Source organism: Charadrius vociferus, unplaced genomic scaffold, assembly GCF_000708025.1.
Source record: "Charadrius vociferus isolate BGI_N301 unplaced genomic scaffold, ASM70802v2 scaffold19, whole genome shotgun sequence".
NCBI lineage: Eukaryota > Metazoa > Chordata > Aves > Charadriiformes > Charadriidae > Charadrius > Charadrius vociferus.
This window is the reverse complement of record NW_009650173.1, coordinates 1,794,418-1,819,636: the sequence shown is the minus strand read 5'-3', so window position 1 is coordinate 1,819,636 and position 25,219 is coordinate 1,794,418. Positions and strand designations below refer to the sequence as shown.

The following is a 25,219-nucleotide window of genomic DNA, read 5'->3' as shown; positions in this document are numbered from 1 at the left end:
AAACCGTGTGTTAAGTCTCATCAGTGTTAACTGAATACTTCCTGTATGATCTCAGAATTGTATTTACCTGCACGAATAAAAAAAACCCCAAACATATTGCTTTATTCCTTTACTTATTTTTAGTTATAACAAAGTAAAAGCTCAATTGGATGGGAAGGTTGTTTACCTTATTTGTTTGTTTATTTATTATTTTCCAGTACTAGAAATAGATAAGACATTTTAAAACAGGTTGACTCAAGTCTATTCTGGTAATTCGCCTCTATCTAATGTTCTGTGTGTTCTAGAACTGTTTCTTGAATTCTGGTGTGTTTGAAGGACCAAGTATATCTGCTGGAGCCTATACTTGAATACAGTTATTATCCCAGTTTGTCTCAAATTGAGGAACATAGTAATTATTCAAGTTTGATTCTCTCTAATTCAATCCACTAAGCTTCTGTATGCAATTTGGGCAGGGACTGGAAAACAGGAATGTTCTTTTGTCCTGTGTGGCAAGACAACCAAATAAGGTTGGAAACTCCTTCAGAAGGAGGACTGTCATGAAACAAACCAGGACTGAGAGTCTTCTAACTGCAGATTTATATATACCATATTATGCAAATATTGGACAAATCATCTGTGCAAATGTAGCTGCTCTTACAGTAGGCTGGAAACAGCAAAAAATCAACTGTTCAGAGCTTGTGATATTTCGGCTCACTGTATCCAGATTCCATACATATCTCTTGGCAGCACTAGATTTAAAGACTGAAGCTAAACTTGATGACTGTTGAAAACTTACATAGCTGATGAAAAAGATGTTTTTCTTCTCTTGACTTCAGAAACCTTTGCTGTAGGCACAAAATGAGCATTAATCACTATTTTAGAGAAGTGAGAAGTCCGGAGATGTCCAACTTGCATTGGTTAATTTTTGAAGCTTGAATAGATGCATATATATATACACATACAAAACCAGCATTCTCTCTGTTTAATGAGGAAACAGTCCCAATTTGTTTTATTAGCTGTAGTTGTTATTAAAATACTAGATTGGGGTCTTGTCTTTTAAAGTAAGAACTGGACATGCAAATACATATTACAAATACTTACAGAATTGCAGTCCTACTTTTAGCCTTCTAATTTTAAGTCATGTCCCTTACTCCAAATGTTAACATAGTTCATGCATGATTCTCATTAATCCAAATAAAAAGTCTCACTGTAGACTGTGCATCTCAGTGCAATACAAAATGTATTAGCGTTTAGAGTGCATGAGGGTAGGATTGTGAAGCAAGATTAACAAATTAAATTTCATTGGACTTGATCAAATTTGACAGATAGGTCAGTCTTCCCAAGTCTTTTATGCTTCAGTACATCTGTACTGATAACCCACCCTCATAGCTATATAAATTAGGCATGCTAAATGATTAGCCTTATTTGACTAAAATAGCAAAAAGGGCTAATGTGATTGTCAATGAACATGACTTATCCATTAGCTAGAATGACTTGCACTCCAAACAGAGGCTTTCTCTAAAGAAAGCGCCCATATGTCAGATCTGTCTACTCATTCTTTATTTGAGCTGCATGACTTCGGCATTGCTTCCCTCTGAGGTTTGACCAAGTCATTACTTTCCCTTTTATTCAGCTTGTATCCATTTATTAAAATGTCTTTCTTTATAGGACAATAGATGTTGATTATTTTTTCTTTGCAATATATCCTAATGAATTAAAATAATTTTTATTTTACTTTGATATCAAACTGCTTCTCTCTCTCAACAGTCTGGAAATCCATTATTTCCTTTTGTGAATAATGACCATAACTGTAAGATCTAAAAACTCCTGTCACAATATTATAGTCTGCTGCAGCTCCAGAGTCTCCTGAAATTCACCAAGTAATCAGTGTAATTACTGAGTTTCCTTTTAACCAGAGTTCCTGCAATTACTGCTTACTGAAAAATTAGAAAGTTAAATTTGTAATCACATGGGTGTGTACTGATATTTCAGTATTAGTACTGAAAGATTAAAAACTACACATAATTAAAAAGGTTGTCATGAAGTTGTCCCAGAAATATACATGTTTAAATTCCCTTCTCTTGAGGTGGCAGAACACTTGTATTCAGGTCATTGCTTTGGCTGTGTGCTACAAACCAAACCACTTCCCACAACCTTGCTGAAAAAGGGGCCGTTAGAGGAAATTATACTTAAGAGATGAACAAGATTTTAATTCAAGTTTAATAAATTTTCCTCATGTGATCTATTTGCCAGAATTGAAGAATGGCCTGTTTGTGGGGGCTTGGGGGGCTGCTTTTTCTTCTTTATGTTCTTTTACTGTTCTACCCAATCATAATCTTATTATGAAAACAATACAGTTCAAGTTCCAGAGCTATGCTGTGTTCCTGAATGTGTTAGACTACTTAATCACCTCTAGTTAAGGGATTAGAACTTGGATTAAAAATGCAAGAGTGCACAAAAAATACTAACACTCTTATTTGAACACCTTTGGATGAATTTTAGGTTTTGTGAAATAAGGTTTTCACTGAGTTCCTACATAAATAATAGGAAATCAAAATATTTCTTAGGGAACTCATCCTTTACTCATGAAGTCATGCCCGTCATCACAGGATTCATTCAGAATCTAAAGACTAGTCTCGCAGCACGTTAAGTGAAGAAGATAGACAGCTCTGTTCCGCTTCATAAGGGATTGAAATTGTCCAGACCAGGCATAGAGCACTTAATCCTATTTTTTGTGATAGGTGTTGGGGATGGGGGGGTCTTATTTGAAATACATGCTGGGTGACACACGACTGATGGGCAGTATGAGCCTCTTGTGATTGTGTAGAACGACTAGAGAACAGCTTCTATTTTTTCTTTCCAATTTGTATACTTCTAGATGGCTTTGTGTTTTTATCACTTATGTCCTATTCAAGGTTCATAGTATTTTAAAATTCAAAATTTAGTTTCTATAGTAAAGGTGTATAACTTTTTGTAATTTTAATGCAGAGATCTTCATAGAATTTCATTTTAGAGTACTGAATTGACACCTAGTTGAAATAATGATGAGAAAAACAGAGTAATTTGAATAATGAGCACTTTATTTTGTTGCAGATCAGAGTAACTGAACAGCAATAACTGCAGTGGTTTTCTTGTATTTTCTAAATTGTAATTGTGCTAAGAGGCTATGCTTTAGTTATGATTACTGTATTTTCTTTTTTTCTGTTCTTTTTCAATCAATAATTTAGGCTTTTTTCTGAACAAAATAAATAATATCTCAACAGCACTTGCTGTTTATCTTGTTACTGCTTCATTAATTAAGGTGAACATTTGTGAAGTTGTACTACACAAGATACTATAGTGGCTTTTTGAAATCATTACCTAGTGTATTTATGCATAAATCTTATAACAATAGAGATATGAAAAAAGGAAATCAAATAATAAATTACTTGAAATCAGGTCTTTGATAGAGAAATATATAACTTCCGGTCACAACAGTTCAAGAAAATTATGTATTAAGAATATTGTGAGGGGAATAAAAGATAAAAATGGTGGCCTTTAACCATGTTGGAAATTAAAGGGGAAAATATAAAAACTTAACATAAATATTTAGGGTTTATAATTTGTAGTTCAACATTTTTCTTTGCTTTATAACACTTATAGCTTCTTAGGTGCTGACATTTCGCTTCAGATATTCAACTTCCGACAAGCTGATTAGTTAATTCCTTAGATGTTGTCAGCAGTAACAGGGTTATAACAATTATAAATCCTTTAAACTTTTAAAAATATAGCGGTTCACTGTCCTTCTATTTAGTTAATGTGCAATTTTTTTGTGTCAGCAACCTGTGGTCTTTCTTTTATGTTTGTTAACAATGTCTAAGACACAGCCTCACAAACTGTGTGCATGCTTGAATAACCATTACAGCCATTTGATACTATATTTTGTAGAGTATTACACATGCTGTAGGCTTCAAGTTAAGACCTTGCATAACTGTTGAGGTGTAGTTTTGATCTGAGTTTTAAAAGCATCTGAAAATCATGGCAACTTGCATGTTGATTGTGCATGTGCAGCATTGTCTACTCATTCCTTGCCCAGGGTTGCCAGAGCAACCTGAAGTTTGGAATTTCCTCAATTTTGAGTGCTTAACCTTGCAAGAGGTCATTATAGCTATTTGGGCTACTGTCCCAAAACATACTTCCCGTACTCTTACTATCCTACGCATATTTTCTCACAGATAGTGAGGGTCTGAGCACAAGATAGAGAGTGAAGACTCCCTGAATCCTTTTTGTAGTGGCGGACTCCATTGGTAAACAGGGCAGTACTACAGAATCTTAAGGACCTGAAAGCATTGAGAACTTGTTTGCTCTAAATACTTAATGATCTTTTACAAAAATAGATGTTTAACATTGTTTTGTATAAGACAAAATTGTTGTTTGAACGTCTAAGTCAAACAGTGATTTATTGAACAAGTTGGTCTTGGACTTACCTTGAATGTGTTCCTGCCTTTCTAGCAATGCAGCAAAATTTGAAGTTTTCTTGAAAATAAAGAGTTGAGACTAATTAAAATGGAGAAATCTTGGCAACTAAAATATGCTACTTTAAATTCTTTATTTCTGACTATGGATAAACAGTTCTATCAGTATATAACACCAAAAATACAGTCGTGACCTAGACACCTATATCAACAAACCACAAATGCACTACTGCATTGTGTTTATGCAAAACAAAATCCATACATCATAGGTATTTGTATTAAGTTTTGAAAAAGAATGGAAAAGGAACGGGAATGTAAATAGCTGCCGATGCAGTATGCAGCAAAGAAAGCAGTTAACCATGATGGCCATAACTGCATAGGATTGAAAATTTGAGACACAAAGGTTCTTTTGTGGTTTATACGATGTGATCTGTTTTTCAGTACGAGTCACTTGGTTGTTTAATAGGCTAGCGAACAGACTTCTAAGATTTAAATTTAAACAAGTTATAACAAACACGGGATTTCTTTAAATACAAAATCATAGCTTCTCATCTTCCTACTTTAAGGCAATGAAATTGATTTGAAAGAGTTTTTAAAAATGCGTGTAAGTTTTATAAAAAAGTTTTATAAAACAATTATTTCTTCACAGACTTAATGCTCTTAGTTTCTCTATGCTTTCAGAGATTCCCTTTTTTCATGAAACAGTATTCATGTTACCAGTAGCTTACTACTGCTTACTACAAACAATTCTGGATTTTGTACTAAAAAGATTTATTTGTTGTCTCACAACATTGTTTTAATTAAACTGCTGGTTTCATTGGCTCTAAATACACTTTTTTTCGTGTGTGTAAATACAAAAAAAAAAAAAAGAGGCGAGAAAATTGATGCAAGTATTTCTTCTTCTTTGTCTTTAATAAAATGTGTTGATCCTGTTTTTCCTGTGCAATGGAGACTTGGCCTCAAATTTCCATCATAGCTGCGTAATCCATCTTCCTTTTTTCACCAGCTGTAAGACTGCTTAGCTTGTGTTTCTGGATAAGAGAGATCTTTCGTTGCAGTTGTGTATACAGTACCTAATGTGCTGTACATCACCACTTAGAGGCTGTAAGTATGTAAAAGGAAAAAGGCTGAGTAATTACATTGATAATTTGCATAAGAAATTATAGGCAGTTCTTGAAGATTGTCTCAAGGATCCACGTGTGGCTGTTAAAAAAAGCTCAGCTGAAAATCATCCAAGCTGCATGAAACTTGCATCTGAATGTGGTCATTAACTTTCCTAGGCTTGGAAATTTTTTCCTGGGGCTTCCTGCTAATCCAGTTCAACTGTTACTGTTCCCTGTATTACAAGATCTAAAAGCAGAGATGCAAGCAGAGGCTAATACAAACTATGATTCAAAACATGCCATTTGTGATGTATTTTGCATTACAGTATTAAAAGAAAGGATTGGTTGAGCTACCTCTTCACTCCTTTGACAGAAGGCTTAGGAACGAGGAGGCTGAATTATGTCCCATCCAGACTTTACTACTAGTTTACATAAATTCACGTTTTCAAGACTATCTTCATGAGAGAAAGAGACTTGCGCTCCAAAGAAAATTACACTTTATAGTCTTGAAGGAGAGAGGAAGAACTTGGACAACCTATATGCTCATTGAGTAAAAACTCAGGTAAAAAAAAGCCAGTTCTCTAACAGTGTAATGATTGACTGAAAGGCCAGAGAAAATGTATGTTTATAATTTTATTCTAACCACTGTTGGTCAGATATCAAAACTGTTACCCTTGGGTATTTCAGTTTTATAGAAGGGCATCCTTACCCCAGTGTAGAAGAAGCTTTTGAGTTTTGCTGTGGGGTTTTTGTTGGGTTTTTTCTGTTTTCTGGACTAAAGGAGTCAGCAATTTTAGGAAAATCTCTTTTTAACCACTGGTGGTTGAGTTGTGTATTACCAGGAATTTTTGTCTAAAACTCAGCCAGTTTTAGAGTGAAAGGACTGAGATAATACGGATGAATGCAGGGAATCAGAAGTTACGTGGCAAGTAAAAGTGAGAGATCAGAAACAGTATCTACTGCTAAGTGTGATAAAAGTTGGAGGATGGATGAATATATACAATATAAGCTGAGGAGAGTGGATTTTCAAACTGGCAAGGCTTTCTGCTTCTTTCTTTATTTCTGCTTAGTAACTTACTTTTGCAAGCTACTAGTAGCGCTGTTTTCTGAATAGGTTATGTATTTGCCCAAAAGGAACATTTCTTTGAAGCCATTCAGCTAATGGCAAGGAACTTTGAACTCCAAATGTGCTTGCATGGTCAGGGTGTAGGAAATGTGTAACTTAAAAGTGGTTTTCCTTTTTTTTATTACTTTTGTTATTCTTTCTACCATACTTATACCATGCAGCAACATTTAACCTCCTTCATCCACTGTCTGTATGTGGACACCAGAATTGAGGTGCTTGGAATGTCTTAGTTCCAATACTTTTTTTTTTTTTTTTCCCACCCTTTCTTTCCTACTCCTCTAAGATGGACATTTATGATGATTAATTGTGCTCCAGTAGTATACTAGGAAACCATGGTGTTGAGTATTATATAAACATAATGACAAAAGATTCCCCTGTGTCCTGTTTACCCCTGGAAAAAATGAGGCAATGGAAGACTGAGATGTGCTCAAAGCTATACAATGAGTCTTTTTCCAAGAGTTCAAAACTGCACTCATTTTTCTTGAGTACCTGTAAAATTCTAGTGCTTGAACCACATTCTTCCCCACTTCAGTTATCTATAATAAAGCTACACGCAAATTAATTGCTATTAATGGTAGAACATACTGCTATTATGCAGTGTTCTATTTGCACCATGGCATATTTTTTTTGCATCAGTCTGCAAGGAGATCCAAATTCTTACTGTCTGGTTCTAAAACTTAATGTGCTTTGCAGCATGATGATATAAAGGTTTAAAGTGATGCAAAGAAATATAATTTACTCCTACGCACTTTTACTTCTGTTTTTTCAGGGTGTGTTCTTGTCCTTCTGGTGAGCAATATATATCCTACTTAATATGAAACTACATGGAAAGCAAATAAGAGAAGCAAGCCTGCGATTCATTTCAATTTAGGCAGTAAAACAGGAAACGTTCTGAATTAAAATGCTGAGTTGAACTCTGCATTTCTGCATTTATATCGCTTCTTTACGTAATATAAAGTGCATTAGTTGTTGCGTTCAGAGGAAGTCTTCATTTTCCATTTCAGCCAGGAGAATAAAAGGAACTACAGTAGCAACACATGGCAAACCAGCTTAAAAATAATTTCAAAAAGGACTGCATGCATATATTTGGTGTGAAGGGTCATGTTCTCTTAGTGATGCACTGAGATCTGTGGGTAGCTCCTGTTCCGGATAAGGATAGTTACTCATGGGAGGGCTTTGTAACTTTTGTTGAGTACTCTGGCTCCAATCCAGCAAAGCAAAGCACTTGTAAGTCCTTGCTTAATATTTGTGATCCCAATGACTTGAAACTAGTGGATTTTTCATTGCTGAAAGCTAGGATCTTCATCACATCTCAGAATTATACCTGGTAAAGAATTACGGCGTGGTAAGGGTACAGATCTGGTTTAGGTTTTTCTTTGTCTTTCTGATGGTGTCAGACATGGGTACATTCTTCTCTCACCGGTGTCTGCTTTTTGAAGTCTAAATACAAATCTTCAATAGTACTGTTATATATCATAGAATCGTTTGGGTTGGAAGGGACCTTTAAAGGTCATCTAGTCCAACTGCTCTGCAGTGAGCGGGGACATCTTCAACTAGATTGGGTTGCTCAGAGCCCTGTCCAACCGGACCTTGACTGTTTCCAGTGATGGGGCATCTACCACCTCTCTGGGCAACCTCTTCCAGTGTTTCACCACCCTCATCATAAAAAAAATTCTTCCTTATATCTAGTCTAAATCTACCCTCTTTTAGTTTAAAACCATTACCCCTTGTCCTATCACAACAGGCCCTGATAAGCCCCCTTTAATTACTGAAAGGCTGCAATAAGGTCTGCCTGGGGCCTTGTCTTCTCCAGGCTGAATAACCCCAACTTTCTCAGCCTGTCCTTATAGGAGAGGTGTTCCAGCCCTCAGATCATTTTTGTGGCCTCCTCAGGACCCACGCCAACAGGTCCATGTCTTTTCTGTACTGAGGGCTCCAGAGCTGGACGCAGTACTGTAGGTGGGGTATCCAGAGTGGAGTAGAGGGGCAGAATCACTTCCCTTGACCTGCTGGCTATGCGTCTTTTGATGCAGCCCAGTTGACCTTCTGGGCTGTGAGCGTGCTTTGCTGGCTCATGTCAAGCTTCTCATCAACCAACACACCCAAGTCTTCCTCAGGCCTGTTCTCAATCAATTCTCCACCCAGCCTGTATTTGTGCTTGTGATTGCCCTGACCCAGATGATGACCTTGCACTTGGCCTGGTTGAACTTCATGAGGTTGGTGTAAGCCTACATCTCAAGCCTGTCCAGGTCCCTCTGAATGGCATCCTTTCCCTCCAGGTTGTCAACCACACCAGTCAGCTTGGTGGTGTTGGCAAACTTGCTGAGGATGCACTCTATCCCACTGTCTACGTCCTTGATGAAGATACTAAACTGTACTGATCCCAGTACAGACCCCTGAGGGACACCACTTCTCACCAGTCTCCCTCTGGACATTGAGCCATTGACCGCTACTGTCTGGGTGCAACCATCCAGCCAATTCCTTATCCACCGAGCAGTCCATTAATCAAATCCATCTCTTTCCAATTTAGAGAGAAGGATGTTGTGGGGGACCACGCCAAAGGCCTTACAGAAATTCAGATAGATGACATCCGTAGCTCTTCCCTTGTCCACTGATATAGTCACTCCATTATAGAAGGCCACTAGGTTGGTAAGGCAAGCTTTGCCATTGGTGAAGCCATGCTGGCTGTCTCAAATTACCTCCCTGTCCTCCATATGCCTTAGCATAGCTTCTAGGAGGATCTGTTCCATGATCTTCCCAGGCACAGCGGTGAGGCTGACAAGTTGGTTGTTCCCAGGGTCCTCCTTTCTACCCTTGGTGAAAAGTATCCCTATTTACAGTCACCAGGGTCTTCACCTGACTGCCATGACTTTTCAGATATCATGGAGAGTGGCTTGGCAACTACATCAGCCCGTTCCCTCAGGACTCTGGGATGCATCTCATTAGGTCCCATAGAATTCTGTATTTTCAGAGGTATGGGAAGAGAGGTTGCCAGTGAAGACTGACACAAAAAAGTTGTAGAGTACCTCAGCCTTCTCCTCGTCTGCTGTTACCAGTTTGCCAGTCTTGATCATCGGGAGGGGTGGGGGTGGGGGTGGTGTACACTTTCTTTGAGCTTCCTTTTCTGGCTGATGAACCTGTAGAAGCCCTTATTATTCTTTGCATCTCTTGCCAAGTTCAGCTCCAGCTGTGCCCTGGCCCTTCTGCCCCGATCCTTACACAACTGGGCATCATCCCTATATTTTCTTAGTAATTTCTTTCATGAATAATAACCTCAGTTGAAAGATTTAAAATTATGAATTAAATCGAGCCTTTCAATCTACTTCCTTCATTTAACTTTAGTTGGTATTAATCAGAGATGGTTTTCCTTTCAAGTTTTAATGGAATCTTTAATATCTTTAATAAGAATTTACAGACAGTTCACTTGTAAGGTCATTACATCTTTATTCATGTAAGCAAACAAATACTGTGTTCTTTGTTTACTATTATTAGATAAGAAAATTTTGAAGTATCTTTATTGTGTTCTGCTGTTTAAAAACCTGTACGATTTATGCTCAGAATGAATTCCCAGTCATAAGTATGGGGTAAGCCATAAGATATGACCAGCTTTTGTGCATTGTTAGGTAGTTCAGGGAACATGAGTTTGCTATAAGGATGTCTTTGATGATTTTCATTTGTTGCATCTCTTTTTGTTAGCAATGAATAGAAAAATATTTCCTTCTTCTGGCTTCTTTTTTATTTCTTATTTTATGCAAACCTAAATGGAGGAAAACTTGAAACAAGAAAGGGAACAGTAAGAAAAAACCCTGATATTTCTTAAATTGATTTTGTCTCAATCACTAAATGTCAAGCTGATGTTCCTTCCCAGTAAAAACACATTACCGTCTTCCAAATGTCCCTACACAGGACAGGACTGTCCTCAAGACCCACCTTAGCTGACAACTACGGAAACTCAGCACTTGTGGACCCAGTTCTTCAGAGTTCTGAGAAATAATGCCCTTCCACTGCTGTGTAAAATATGAGACTTTTGAGGATACTTAGAATTCTGCCAGTCTGAACAATCAGTTGAAGAGCTTGGGATAACTGAAGCATGCATATGGAGTATGTCCAGTCTCAGGAAATCATAACATACAATTCCTGGCTGGCCTTGGCTATGCTCCAGCACTTGAGAATTTTTACCTTCATAGAAATGAGTTTCTTAAGGGTGACGGTTCTTTTGCTTGTCAAGATTAAAGACTGCATATATGGTTTCTTTCTAGTGTTTTGATAGAGGCAAATCAAATAAGGGCATGCCAAAATGTGTGAGTTTCACTGTCAACAAATTTTCCTACAGAATTTAAAATTACTTTCTGTAGAAGGTAGAGATTTCCAGTAACGTTGTAGCCATGGTAATCTAAGGATGGAGGCAAGATGTGATACGTAGTGAGGCATTTAGACTGGTGAGGGAAGATGTCACCAATGTTACGAAAGAGGACAATGCCAGTATGCTATCTCTTTTGGAAACTAAGTAGTGAGCCACTCTGGCTGAATGAAAAGATTTAAGAGGTTATATGATCCAAATGGCTCTTACACAATTTGGAAATCTGCTATTTTTAGTTGCTAGAGTTTAATGTTAACTGCATTAGGAAGTACATAAACAGAAACAACTAAGCTGACATAAGTAGCTGACAGTATAGAAACACACAAGAAAATATCTTTTAGTGGTTAGAATACTCAAATGCAGCTGAACAGTTAGTTGATCCTCTCCTCAAAAGGAAACAATTCAGGAAGACAAGGTTGATTTACGAGGTAAAGTTGTCTTGTGTATCAATCTTTGTAGCACCGGATATTGAAGAAACATTATCTTGGATGTGGTCTGTGCCAGAAATTAAGATGAGATCTTGCACTCGAGGTATTAAAATAAACTTGTAAGCAGCAGAAGTCAACAAGACAAAACAGGGAATATTCTGAGTTTGAAAAGAGGTTAAGACTATATGAAATACTCCATTAGAGAAAATAAGAGTGTTGTTTAAAAAAAAAAAAAAATCCCTACTACTGAGCCTTGCAAAACTTTAGAGATTTCTAGGGATGGTTTTGCAGTGTTTAAAACATTCAAACAAGAAAACAGATAAATCGTACAGTAGAATTCAAACCACACAATTTTTTTGCAAAGCTAATTGATCTGATAGAATTCTTTGTGTCATTAAAGGAGTGGTTGAAGAAGACCTGGTTAATATTATTTAGGATTTTCCCAAAAGCTTTGAGTAAAGTTAAGCACTCACAAAATAAGAGACAAAATATTGTCTTGGATCAAAAACTGATTGAGATGGGAAACAATATTAGGATTAAACGATCAGTTAGCATTTTGGTTAAAAGCTAATCTAGGTGCAGAAGGTATTTCAGTGTACTAGGACCTAGAGTGTCAGTGTATTCATCAGTTGTATTTAGATATTAGTTGTATATCAGGCTATATGTAAAACAAACCATTGGGTTCAAACGTAATTTGTAATGTCCGAATCGTCTTAGATAAATAACCATAGCAGGCAAACTAACATTGATCGATGCAAAATAGTGTGCATTGAAGAAGAAAATTTGAATTACTTATACCTCTGGGTTTCAAATTAGATTCATCCGCTCAGGAAAAAAACTTAGCAAATAATTTTCAAAGGCTCAGTGGAGATTTCTGTTCCTTTCATAACTAAGACGTAAATCATGTTAAACGCAGGAGTAAAACAAAGAATAGGAAGGAGATTATTATAATCGTCTTGTGTAGATCAATGATACAGTCTTCTAAGGAATACTATATGCTATGTGGATCCAACATATGCCTGTAAATTATGTTACAAAATGAAAGGATTGAATGGAGGACAATAAGAATGATCAAAAGCCTAAAAAATCTCCCATGAAGTCAAATAAAGGCGGAAAATGTGATTGCTTATGCCAGAGAGAACAGGAATGAAGACATAACATGAGTACAACCTCCTATGTAGAGAGGCAATGAATTGTAAATAAAAACTTTAAAAAGTAGAGCAAATAGAAGTTTTCCATCTCATTAGTTCTTAAAGAAACAAAGGGATATTAAATGAAATCAAGATCTGAAATTCAGGACTGAGAAAAGATGGCTCATTTTAGTGTGCATCTCATTGAAACATAGGTTATTAAGATAAAAAGATTCAGAGATATTAGAACTTGTATTATTTATAATCCTTCCATCAAGTGAGATATGTTTGTTGCTGTGCTTATTGTTCTTGAGAAAATAATATTGGTGCTGGAGAGCTGGCAGGAGGGAGGAGTTGTAATTTAGAGAGCTTTTTGTAATTTAGAGAGCTAGCAAAGTTTCATCAGCCGTTTTTATTGCTAACTTTAGGGGTTTTGTTCTCTGTGGGAGGGTTTTAAACCTGCTCAAGGTCACAGATTTTTCTAGTTCTGGTAACACGATCTATTTTCATCTAAGTTTCTTGTCAAAGGACTGCATCAATCTCTCTTGCATTGCTTAACACTGCTCTGTGTAGGGACTTCTAGCTATGTAGCTGAGAAGTTAGTGACATCTCATGGTAACCATGGAAAATTACAGGTTATTTTTTTGTAAGGTTTTGGCGTTTGTCATTTAATGGACATTGCAAATGTTTTCTAGGTCAAAATTATTTTTTTAATATGCTTGTACATACCTCTCACATTTAATTCTCCAGTGTTTGTAATTTATCTATTTCTAAGCCTGAAATACTGATACCTGTCAGTTATCATCTGAGGTCCGAATGTTGTAGTGTGTAGTGCTTTGTCACTTACATATTTGTCACTTACAAAACAATTATTTAACATCATTGTCTCTTCTGGATTTACTTGTTTTAGGTACCAAGTCAGCTACAGAGTACGCTAATGGTGGTTATGATATTGTGTCACCTGCTCCATCAGTATACTTGGGCACATTTCAAATTTTGCATCTCCTGGAAGATCTAAAGATGGCATTGGAAATGCTAGAGGATCCTCAAGAGAAAGAAGCATTGCGAAATCAAATTCCGGGAGCCACAGCAGTGTGTCTACGAGAGTGGTTTGAAGAGAATCTGGTGAGTAGTTAGTTATAGCTTTTCCATTTTGTTTACAAACGGCATTGGTTCGAGTATTTTGATACTTCAGTTATTTTCATAGTAACTGAAATCTGCGTACTTAAAGAACTGCAGGGGATGGTAAGCAATCATAGAAAGCTGAGGATATTATCACTTTATGCGCTGATTACTACAGCTTTCCAGATACAGGAGTATAAGTAGTTGGTAAAATACTTTATTTTGCACTTGGTAAGAGAAAAGATGGTAAAAATGAACTACCAAAAAAGGTACCTTTTCTGTGGATTTTCTTTTTTTTTGGTTGGTTTTGGTCCTTTGCTGGAGATAACAAACAGGTTTAAACTAGTTATAAAAATATTCATTTTTAAACCACCCATTTGGAATATGGTAGCATTGTCTGTTGAAGGCAGAAGCACAAAAAACTTGGATGATTCTGCTATCCTTTTCCTCACTACATTTCCCTTACCTTAACTATCAGTGTTATGAATCTTCAAAGTATTTGTACACCAGGCAGCGGTGGTAAACGCAATAAAGCCATTTGTGAGACATGGCATTTTCTGTGTAGTGACATTTACCTGATAGTTACCATTTGCAACAAGTGCGGACCCACACCTCAGGTGTGCCTATGTGTACTTGTGGGGTGCTTGCTCACCAGTGCATGGGTTAGCCAACCCAGGGAGCTCCACGGGTACACACAAAAGCTAAAGTACCCACGTGTACATTAGGAGATGGGGATGTGGATTAGGATGTCCATTAGGAGACAGTAAAGCCATCTGAATGTGAGACATTCATATTGGGATAGATGTGGAATAAACATTTGACTCTATTGGAAAAAAGACTGAGGCTTACCAGGTGAGGAGCAGATCTTTGGACAGACCTTAAAAGAAGCAATCCACTGGATGTAAAGAAGGAAACAACAGGTCCTGCCAGAACACTCCTCTTCACCAAGCCTGTCACTGCAAGTGAACGATGGTTTCCTAAAGAGTAAAACCTACCTATCACTTTCTCAATTTCAGAAAAGTTTTATAGATTAATGGATTTTCTTCTGGCTTTGTCAATGCATCTTACTTCCATGTAATTGTGTCTGTAGCTTCTGGTTCATTGTTTATCACCTGCTATAGCTGCCTTGTACCTATTGTAACCTAACGTTGGAAAGGTAGCTGCTTTTGTTTGAACTCGTGAACTGCTGGCTTGCTGGCATTCTCCACAGAGCCCAGGTCTATGGCTGGAAAGTCCTGTTTGGGACCGTAAGGGAGAAAGGAATGAGAATTTGGTACCAGCTTTGAAAGCAAAAGGTGGAGGCAATGTTTAATTTGGGTTTACAATATTCGATTTTGAGTCCAGATCCATGGGGCAGCTCTTACTGAATTCCTGTCTTAGCACAAATTTTGATGCTTTTTCAAAGCTTTGCAATAGCTAAAAGATATTTTTAATGCATAAAGTATATAAATTTTCGAGTTATTTACTGTAAAGTTGAACCTGAACCACCAAGTTGAAGAGTTGGAATCTGGTGGTCTGGCTTTTGGCTCCTCTCTTGCACAGATATTAATTAAGCTACCTTTTCAGCTCTGCAAGGTATGTAAAACTTGGTGTTTTGACTCCTTACATTAATCTATATATGCCTATCTCTTCTTTTTCATGAGAAACCAGCCAAAACAGCAGCCATAGTTCCTTCTTAGAGTTGCAGTGTACTGATGTCCTAAAAGCCTTATCTAGTGCATCAAGAGTAGTATTCATTTGATAAAGCAGTTGGGCAGTCTGGATTCAGAACAAACAGAACAGGGAAATTGGTGGTATAGAGTATCTCTAGCGCAGTATGTTGAGATCACTGTTTTTAAAATATTTTGCTCTGTTCTGTATTGACAAATTCTGTATTTCTTTTAAAGACATGCACAGGGAGGGTAGTGCATAGTTGCTGTGACTGTTAGTCGAAAATTGATAGTAATCTGTGTATTTGGAGACCTTATACATTTTTTTTAAATTCAAATAATTTGTAAGCATGCACATAACTTCTATGGACTTCAAATTTGGAAGAGCTTTCTCCACTGACAAGCAGCAGTTTAACTTGGAAATTGAGAAGAAATCTGATATATCAGCTCAGTTCAGTGAAATGGAATGTGTATTTCATAGTTATGTCCCATACTGAAAATTCCTTAATTTCAGCCCAGAGCTGTGAAACATGACATTTGATATATGAAAAAGGATGGTCAAGGTCGTAAGCTATAGGGAATGAGAATTCTGTAGCTCAAGTCCATTCACGTTGGAAGCTTCAAATGAAGTTAGATAATCATTAGTCTATGAAATGTTGGAGGGTCACAGAAAAACCCTACTCAATTCCTATGGTTCAAACATACCAAAATTGAAGCGGTTTGCTGATTTATTAAAGACATAAGTAAGTAGAAATCAGTGAACCCTATTTAGGATCAATATCAGCAATACAACAAATAAACCAGAATACTAGATGCTGAAGAAATGTTAAGGAACAACTACAAATTTCTAAATGCGGTTCTATAACTAATTCCAAAAAGTTAAGATCACAGAGCTGTGCACGCATACACATTCACAGTTACACACACACGTTTCCTCTCTTAGAGCTAGTGTTGGTTACAAGCATGAACAGCCTCTTCCATGGATGTGGGTTCCCCTATTTACACACGTCTTCCAATGGACATGTGGGTGCTTTAGCTTTTGTGCATACCCATGGAGCTCCCTACAGTCTGCTAACCCATGCACCGCTGAGCAAGCACCCCACAAATTCACATAGGCACGCCTGAGGTGTGGGACCCCAGTTGTTGCAACTGGTAACCATCAGGTAAAACATCATCACATAGAAAACGCCACATGCTCTCAAGTGGAATTTGTGTCACTTCTAAGCATTCTCTTTAAAGTGTAGGGTAATAATTAGGTACAGAGATTTGGAATATATTTTGATTGTTGTACTCAACAGAAACATCACATAAAACAATGCTTGGTATCAGTAGCAATAGTTGAATTGTAAAACGCTTTGGAGTGGATGGTGAACTGATGCTCTTGAGCATCAAATGCTCTTGAGCATCAGTTTGGGTTTTTTTAGAGCTCTAATAGGTCGGATTGGAGGGGGATTTTCTTTTGTGGGCGATTAACTCTACATCCGTTTATTTTTTGGGTCCATGAACCTTTCTTTGAAGCTGGAGGCTGCTCTAGCATGTACTGAATAAGCCACTGGTTTTAGGGAATACAGCAACTGCTTTGTTTCTGACATTATATGGGAATAGGTGAGGTCAAAAATTCTCCCATCTTATCCTGACTAGGAATATGTTAGAAACTAAAGATATAAAAAGTAATCTGATGTTTATTTTGAAAGCAGATAAGCATGCTCCATTAAAGAAAAGAGTAACTATTGTTTTATGATTCTTCTTCACTTAAATGCATGCTTTAAAATTGTATTCAAAATCATTGCTGCTGCCATGCTTAATCAAGAACACAAACAACGTGCCTTACAGAAATAATTTAAATTTGTGTCTCACTACTGCCCTATATTGGCTTTTATGGGAAACCACAGAAACAGGAGTCAGAAAGATGGCTCATGACTAGTCCCTGCTGGCTAGTATCAAACACCAGCATTTAACAACTAGCATTCTGGTTTCAACAGAAGTATAGAAGTCCCAATTATTTTCTGGTGTGCTCCTTCTCCATTAGCAATCATCGTAACCTAATGCAGCTCTGGAAGCTCTGTTAGGCAGAGTATGGTGCTATATCCCCGCCAGTTCTATTTGTGCCACACAGCAGTAGTTGGGATTGCAGGTCAGAGGACAGAAAGTGACTGAACCTCCTTCGTATTGTGTGTTTGTATTGGAGTATCATCTAGAAACTAGAGCTCAATTGTACTAGAACAGGAAAAATAACTTCTGCAGAGAATTGCCCCTTGGCCTTATAATTCGAGCACCTTTGCAGCTTTGGTAATTGCCACTTAGCGTGCTGAACTAAACCTAGTGTTTAAATAAATAAGACTGTGGAGTTTAGCCTTTTGGTCAGCTTCGGGGCACAATGGCTTATTGCTGATCAGTCAGGAAGCTTCTGTGGTGATTATAGGTAATATAGCTGGTCTCACTAGAGCCCTACCTTCCTTCAATTCCATAACACCAAACTAAGGGATATTCCAAACTATGGAATTTATCAGACATGAAATATCACCAAGTTGTGGTTTGGTTTTTTTGTTTGTTTGTTTGTGGGTGTTTTGTTTTGTTTTTTGGTTGTTTGGTTTTGGGGTTTTTTTTGTTGTTGTTTTTGACAATTGTAACTGTTATGTTCTTTGGCCTGCCTGCTATAGGTGTGAATACCAAAGATGTGGGAAAATTTACATATGCCTAGAGTGTGAAAACTTTAGACATCGTGTTTCATACCCGATACTACCTTGCTTACTTCCTCTTTTTAAAGCATCTGCTTTCTCCTTTTTTTATGGAACCATTGCTAAGGATTTGGTGTTTCAGTGAGTTTTGTGCTGATCATCTACAGTGCCTTAAGGCAGAGGCACACCATTTGTGGAACTAAAGGTGTGCATTTCAAAAAGGCTCCTTTTTGCGTTTCTGTGGTCTGGGATCTGTGAACATATCAGGTTCTCAAGTCTACAGTATAACTGGGCACAGTAACAGTGCTGCCACTGCTTTAAGATAGATGAAATAGGTTTGACAAAGTTAGCGCTGAATTTAGAAAGATTCTAACAATCATAGAATGAGGATTTTACAGTTGCTGTAACTGCACATCTTTGACAAAGCTAAAATGGAATAAAGCATTAGTAATTATAAACATTTAAGTAAAGAACTGTACTAAAAATTTTTGCTGGGAAGTGAATGTCTGGAGTGTTGTACGTGCTTTATGATTGTAAATCCTTTGGCTTTAACAACAGAACAAAAAGACCTGGGGGTTATTATGGAGATTTTGTGTATAGTTTCAGTGCTTCTTGTTAAATATTTTAGTATTGCTAGTGACCACATGACATATCACTTCAAAGCAGGTAGTAATTTCAGCATTAAAAATTAACTGCTGCAGTAACAACTGACTCTTTTTGACTTGGAGAGCTATGAGAGAATGTATTTAGTTACAGTTTCATTTCATAACTCTAAATGAACTTTTACACTGTTAATTCTTTTTTTTATTCTATACATCTTTATGGAACCCTTTTCTGAGTAAAGAGGAACCCTAGTGTTCTTACAGTGGTCTTAAAATGATTTTAAGCACAAGTGAAAGCCTTGTTTCTAGCATTGCAAGACATGATCTTCCCTCCAGTGCAATATTTGTATTTCGAGCAAGCCACTTCACCATGTAGCTTTATATACTGACCCTTAAAATGCTGATTCTTGAAAACTCGTTGATATTTTCCTGATTATGTTTTTTCTTGGAAGCCTAATTCTGAAAATCTTTCTAACTTTTCTAAAATTGAGGAAATGGGAAGGGGAGAAGAGCAAAAGAAACAGTAGAGGAATCTGTGGTAGAGGTAATCTGTTAAAATAACGTAGTTTGCCTTATGATACATGCCGTGCTTTGTTTCATTTCACACTTGATGTTTTTGTAGTTGTAAAACCAGACTTTTTAGCAGAAACAGAATAAATTTCTTAGAGTCTTGATTGCCATTTGGTCGTGATTAATGTTCAGAAGAGATTGTTTTGGCAGTGTATTAAAATCAAGGATTTTTTTTTCCCCAGTGTCTTCACAGGGACTTGGATTACAACAGTAAACCCCAGTTCAGAATTCTGACTTGGTGGAGTTTGGGAAGTATTGAAATGACTTCAAAGTTTTATTTTAAGTATGTGTTAAAGCACTCTGTGGAAACATAATCACGGCTGTCTTCATGTGACTTTGTCTAAGATTCATTTTACAGTTATCTGTCCAGAACAGAGGCAGAAAATGACTGCAATACAGGGCACTTAAATATACTTGAAAAAATGCATTTAGAAAATTATCAATAGAATTTTTCAGCAACAGCTGAGTGGGAAGAGAATATATTCTGAGCAATGCCAGTTAAAGCCAGTGTATTTATCCGCTGCTAGATTTGACTGTGGGACTCAAATGTTGAGAGTCACGATGGAGCTATATATAGCTGAATCTTCCCGTTGCCAAGTGGTATTAACACATGTTAAATTCAAAGTGGACCAGTAGATCCTGCTTGGGACACTGTAGAAAAGCTGTCATTCCATAAGCATTCATGTTTATTTTTGCCAACTTGAAACATTAGATGGATATGTTTTTTGAGCAGTAGTCAGAGTTGAAAGTTGGATGACCCAGTCCCCCGTTGTCCTCCAGCTCCTTTTCAATGAGTTGATGATGCAAGGAAGCCCTGAACTGGAAGATCTGGTCCTTTCAAAGCCCCCCAAGCATGTTAGAGCAATTCACAGCACACAACAAACAACAGAGAAGTGTCTGTGCAGCTGTTTATGAATACTAGAGAGTGCCTTGGAGCTAGTCGAAAGGGGCTGTACACAGCTTGCATGGAATTTTTCTAAACCAGGCCTAATTTTTTTTAATGTTCTGTGGTTGCTTTGTCTGGGAGTCAAGCCTGTCATCTCTGACTGTGACTCCTCACTGTCAGCAGAGTTAGGAAAGTCTTCTCTGCACGAAGAACTAATATAAGCTTAAAATAGCTTTGCAGCGAGTAGGGCTGATTTAGATCTCTTTCTTAAAATGACATGGTGAGATTAGTTTTTGGCATTTTCTTTGACCCTTGTAATGGTCAGTAATGCTTAACAGAGCCATCTTTAATCTACAATGACCAGAAGTGATTAGAGAGAGTTGTGTTTTGTCCTTAGGCTAGAGGACTCATGGAAGAGAGGTGGTATGCCTGTTATACTAGCAGGGCTTGTATTTTTATACATGAAGTTTTCCAAGATTTCAGACTGAGATATTGTGAAATTTAGTCCTTGGGGGCAATCCTCACTTATGTGGGCTATCCACACCTTGATACTGTCAGAGGAAATGGAGGACTACTCTATAGGAAGCCATGACTGTATACAGAAATTGCATGTTAGCCTTCAAAAGGATTAATACGATTTATTCAGTTCTGTTTATCTAAGACTCTTTCAGCTGTTGGCTTCAGTGCCTTCCTTTGCACTAAGCAGCTGAATATCGCATTAGTTCATCTTTCCTTTTGTGTCTAATGTTATGCATGGTGTCACTTTTTCGTTTCACATTATGATCCATCACTAGAATTTCCAGCTACATGGCTTTTCACTGATTTAAATGAGATACCTCTATTAATTTAACAAACATTAATGTGTAAATCTAACTACTACGAAGTATCTGCTTTTTTAAGTGTAGCTAGAGGAAACATCAGAAAATGTTTTCCATGAAGTAATTAGCAGAGGGATTGGCAAGGGAGAATTATTTCATTACACAATGGTGCTAAAAGATAAGGTGTAAAGGTAATGGTCATGTAAAGAAACTGGGGGCAAAATTTTCTTGTTAAAGTTTCTGTATTGATTTGGAGGTGTTACTTGAATATTAGAGGAAGGGCATTTCTTTATATAACCTTTTTATATAACCTGTATTCAGATTTCACAGAATTTGGGTAGGTTGACCTGTCTCATTTCCTAAATGTATCAGTTATGAAAAAAACAGCAATAATGTAATTCACAACAAAATTATTTCTTTTGGAATAATACACTAATAATAGCGGTAAACAGATTTGTACTAAATATATTTTCAGTTTTTGTGATCTTTTCAAAATGGAAACAAATTATACTTATTTTAGACATAATATATAATATGTTGGCATGCTACTCTTCTAAGTAGATAAACATGTGCTTTATTTTCCCGAAATAATGAAATGCTTAAGAAGAAAACGATGAATACTTGTATATTCCTTATCAGAAATAAGGACTTGTAAAGGTTTATCTGCAGCTTAATCTGTTTTGGATTTTTTTACAATTTTTTCCCTTCTGAAATTTAAAAAAGAAAATCTGATGTGGAAATGCTGGAAAATCTTGAAATGCTTCATATAGATTTCTGAAACAGGTGTGTGAATTGGCATCCCCCCTTCCACTAGACCAGGTTGCTCAAAGCCCCGTCCAACCTGGTCTTGAACACTTCCAGGGATGGGGCATCCACAACTTCCCTGGGCAATTGTTCCAGTGCCTCTCCACCCTCATAGTGAAATATTTTTTTTTTTCCTAATATCTAAATCTCCCCTCTTCAAGTTTGAAGCCATTACCCCTTGTCCTATCACTACGTGCCCTGGTAAAAAATCCCTCTCTAGCTTTCTTGTAGGCCCCCTTCAGATACTGGAAGGCTGCTCTAAGGTCTCCCCAGAGTCTTCTCTTCTCCAGGCTGAACAACCCCAACTCTCTCAGCCTGTCTTCATAGGAAAGATGCTCCAGCCCTCTGGTATATTTAGTAATTTCAGCGGTGCTCTGAAACATTTCAGACTGAAAACTAAACCTGAGTTATTGTAATATGTTGTGTGGTAGAATGTAAATATATTTCTTTGAATATTTTATTTACATGTCAGTGTACTTTTTTCTTGCCTATAGCAACTGGGGGGGGGAGTGTTCACAGGAATTTTGTTGTTCTGTTAAGGAGAAAACATTTTTTAGTTTTTATGCAAAAAAATAATAGTCAAGCTTCTTAAAACCTGCATTTTTTTCTAAGTAAGTTTCACGCAAAAAGTTATAGCTCTTCTAGCACTTGGGCTGGAAAAAGTATTTCAACATATGGCAAGGAATGTTTGAAACTGCCAAGAATGTACAAATGTCTGTGGATGAATTAATAAACAGTAACTTAATCTAAGTATTGGTAACACATTCTTTATGGAAGCCAAGGGATGAGAGCTAGTTATTACTTGAGCAATAACCAGAAAGGAATAGTAGTGTTAGAGATACATGATATCACACAGCCTGCAGATGGGAATGACTCCAAAGATGTCAGCACCTGTTTGAAGTATTACCTCCCCCCGTCCCTGAATATGCAATAAGGGTGAGGGTTAACCATCCTGGCTTGAAACTAATGGCCATCTAAGTCTGATTATTTCTGAAATACAAATTTTAATCAAAGAATTGAGCCATTTGGATTGAGTGCATTTTCTGCTGGGAAGGGATTATTTGTTCATGTATCTACATAACATTATTTCTAGTCTGTTTCCCAGATACTTGTTTGTTTGTTTGTTTTTAAATTATCAAAAGTAAAGCAAATGTACTCTTATATAGAATGCACGTGGCTGGTTTTTTTTTTTTCTTCCTTATGTTCCAAGAGTTTCATCTTTCTCTTCACTTAGGCATTATCAGTTAGTCATGATTAAGACTCTAAGACAAATTATCTTGCTGGAAATGCTTCATATAGATTTCTGAAACCATTCCTCACCATGTAAAAAGGTGGGGTTTTTTTTTCCTCCATTGTCTTTTGCACAAATAGCCTGAATTTATTTTTACACAAGTATTCCTGTTCAGGCGTATTCTCATATTCTCTTTCTTCACTCTGAAGCTCTTGCATTTTTCTGCAGCATGAGAATGACAGGTGTGTGAATTGGCATGCTGAGGAAATTTTTCCCTTTTAAAATCTGGTCATAATCCCTCTGTTTCCAAAGCTGCCCAAACACTAGGATTGGGAAGAGCACAGGGTAATGAATGTAGGAAAAGTTTATACTAATGCTTGGGAATGAGTGTATTTTTGTTGCATGTCCATACTCAGCTGGACTCTCCTGATGAGGCTGGGAAGATGCATAGTTGGTTAAAGGCCAAGTGTATGTTCTTTTCGTGTTTTCAGAAGCTGATGGGTTTTGAAACCAAAATGATCAAAAAGTTACTGCTGAAGAGAGATGTGCAGTGCTCCTGGGACCTGGACCTGATGGAGGCTGAAGAACTCCTCTGCTTTTGCCCTCTAACAATGCAGTGCCAATATAAGAATGCTATTGACAGTTTGCATTTGTGCTGCTCTGAAAGATCACAAAAACCTATGTTTTAGCACAAATTTAACTGAATAAAAAGTAAAATTGCTAAAATAACAGTAATAAATATAATTTTATAATATTCATTGGGCCTCAGCTGTGTGGGAGAAAGAGGGACAGTGCTAGAAAAGCAAAACAACTCTGCTTCCTTAGCTCCAATGTTGGTAGAAGACTGGTTACACCAGACAGTCAGATTGCCCTTCCCTCCACAGTTCTAAGAGGATTTGTGGATGTTTTCATGCCTTTTCATAGGTCTGGAATGGAGGGACATGGAAGTGTAACTGATTGTTTAAAGTATTCTGTTACTTTCAGTTTCAAAGCTGTTACAGCATGTCTGTTTACTATTTAAAACAGATTTAAAATCTTGTTTGAAATATTTGATGTTACTAATAAAGTAATGGGTTGCTTAGCTGAGTGATTTTTATGGGTTGTGTGTTGGCAGAGGTTCACGTGGCTAGCAATTTTGGTGCTCTGCAAACGGAGTTTTTAGTTCTGTCAACAGTGGCAGTAGTCAGCAGTTTTCTACAGCAGTACAGAAATGGCAAAGAAATCCTAATGAGTTTTCATACAGCTTGTGAAGTATATAAACTGTTAATTTTAAACATTTTATTGCCTTTATATTGCCATAATGTGTGTTTTCAGTTATTTCTGGAGATGGCACTGGAGAAAATAATTTGGGGGAAGAGAGTAATAGCTAGATCATTCTCTTTCCACGGGGTAACGCTTGAGGGTGGTGGGACTGCAGTGATAGTGGGGGATTTTCATTTGCATGTTTTTTAATTCTCCATTGAACTAGAAGTTAGTGCTCAGTGAAGAACTTGACACAGACATGGATTTCCTAAAACGAAGGGAAAAAAAACCCAAAACATTGGTAACCTGATGAAGCAATCCCCAGATTGCAACGTATTTTCCTTATGTTTCACTCTGCCCAGAGAAACTAACCTGCTTTTCCAGCAAAACAGCAAAGTATTCTAAGCAAATCTGGGGCAATTGATTTGCATTCAGTTGGTATCTGACACTTTTTCAGGCCAAAGCTCAAGCAGGATGTAAAGTTCAGCATGCAGGTGACAGGCTAAAACTGAACACGTGACTGTCTGGAATGTATGTTGTCAACATTCGTGGCTGATAAGATGCAGAAAATTCAGACACATTTACCTTTTAATCAGGAAGAATGACTAACAGAATCAAGAGGCCTTTGCATGAAATCCGGGACAAATGACAAGGCAGAAATAAGGTATGTTTGTAATTTTAAATACTTTTAAGAGGAGAAATGGATACTCACCTAGCTGCAAACGCTGTACTGAGGCACTAGTAAGTGGAGTAATACAGTTTTCATCTAGTTTTTTTTAAATGAAAAACAAAATAATTACAAGATGATGTGTAGTGGAATGTTTTAAGAGGTATGTTTCCTCCTTCCTTAAAGAAGCCTGAAATTGGACTCTTAGAGCCTATGTTTTGGAATAGATGAAATGTGGAACTTGAGGATCTGTAGTGGTGGTGCTATGGAATATGCAGTACTTTGAGATAAAGTTTGAGGTATTTGCTGTTCTCCATAATTAGATAACTAGTTTTCGGGGGGGGGGGGGGGGAATTTGTTGGACTAAGAG

At 37.1% G+C, this 25,219-nt stretch overlaps 1 protein-coding gene across 1 annotated transcript in view; it reads left to right on the top strand.

The window, feature by feature from the left end:
* Positions 1 to 25,219, top strand: part of PPFIBP2 (PTPRF interacting protein, binding protein 2 (liprin beta 2)) — an 88,989-nt gene that overhangs the window by 2,883 nt on the left and 60,887 nt on the right. The window contains exon 2 of the mRNA XM_009892695.1: positions 13,491 to 13,705. Within this exon, the coding sequence (XP_009890997.1) occupies positions 13,491 to 13,705 (215 nt within the window). The remainder of the gene's footprint in view (positions 1 to 13,490; positions 13,706 to 25,219) is intronic.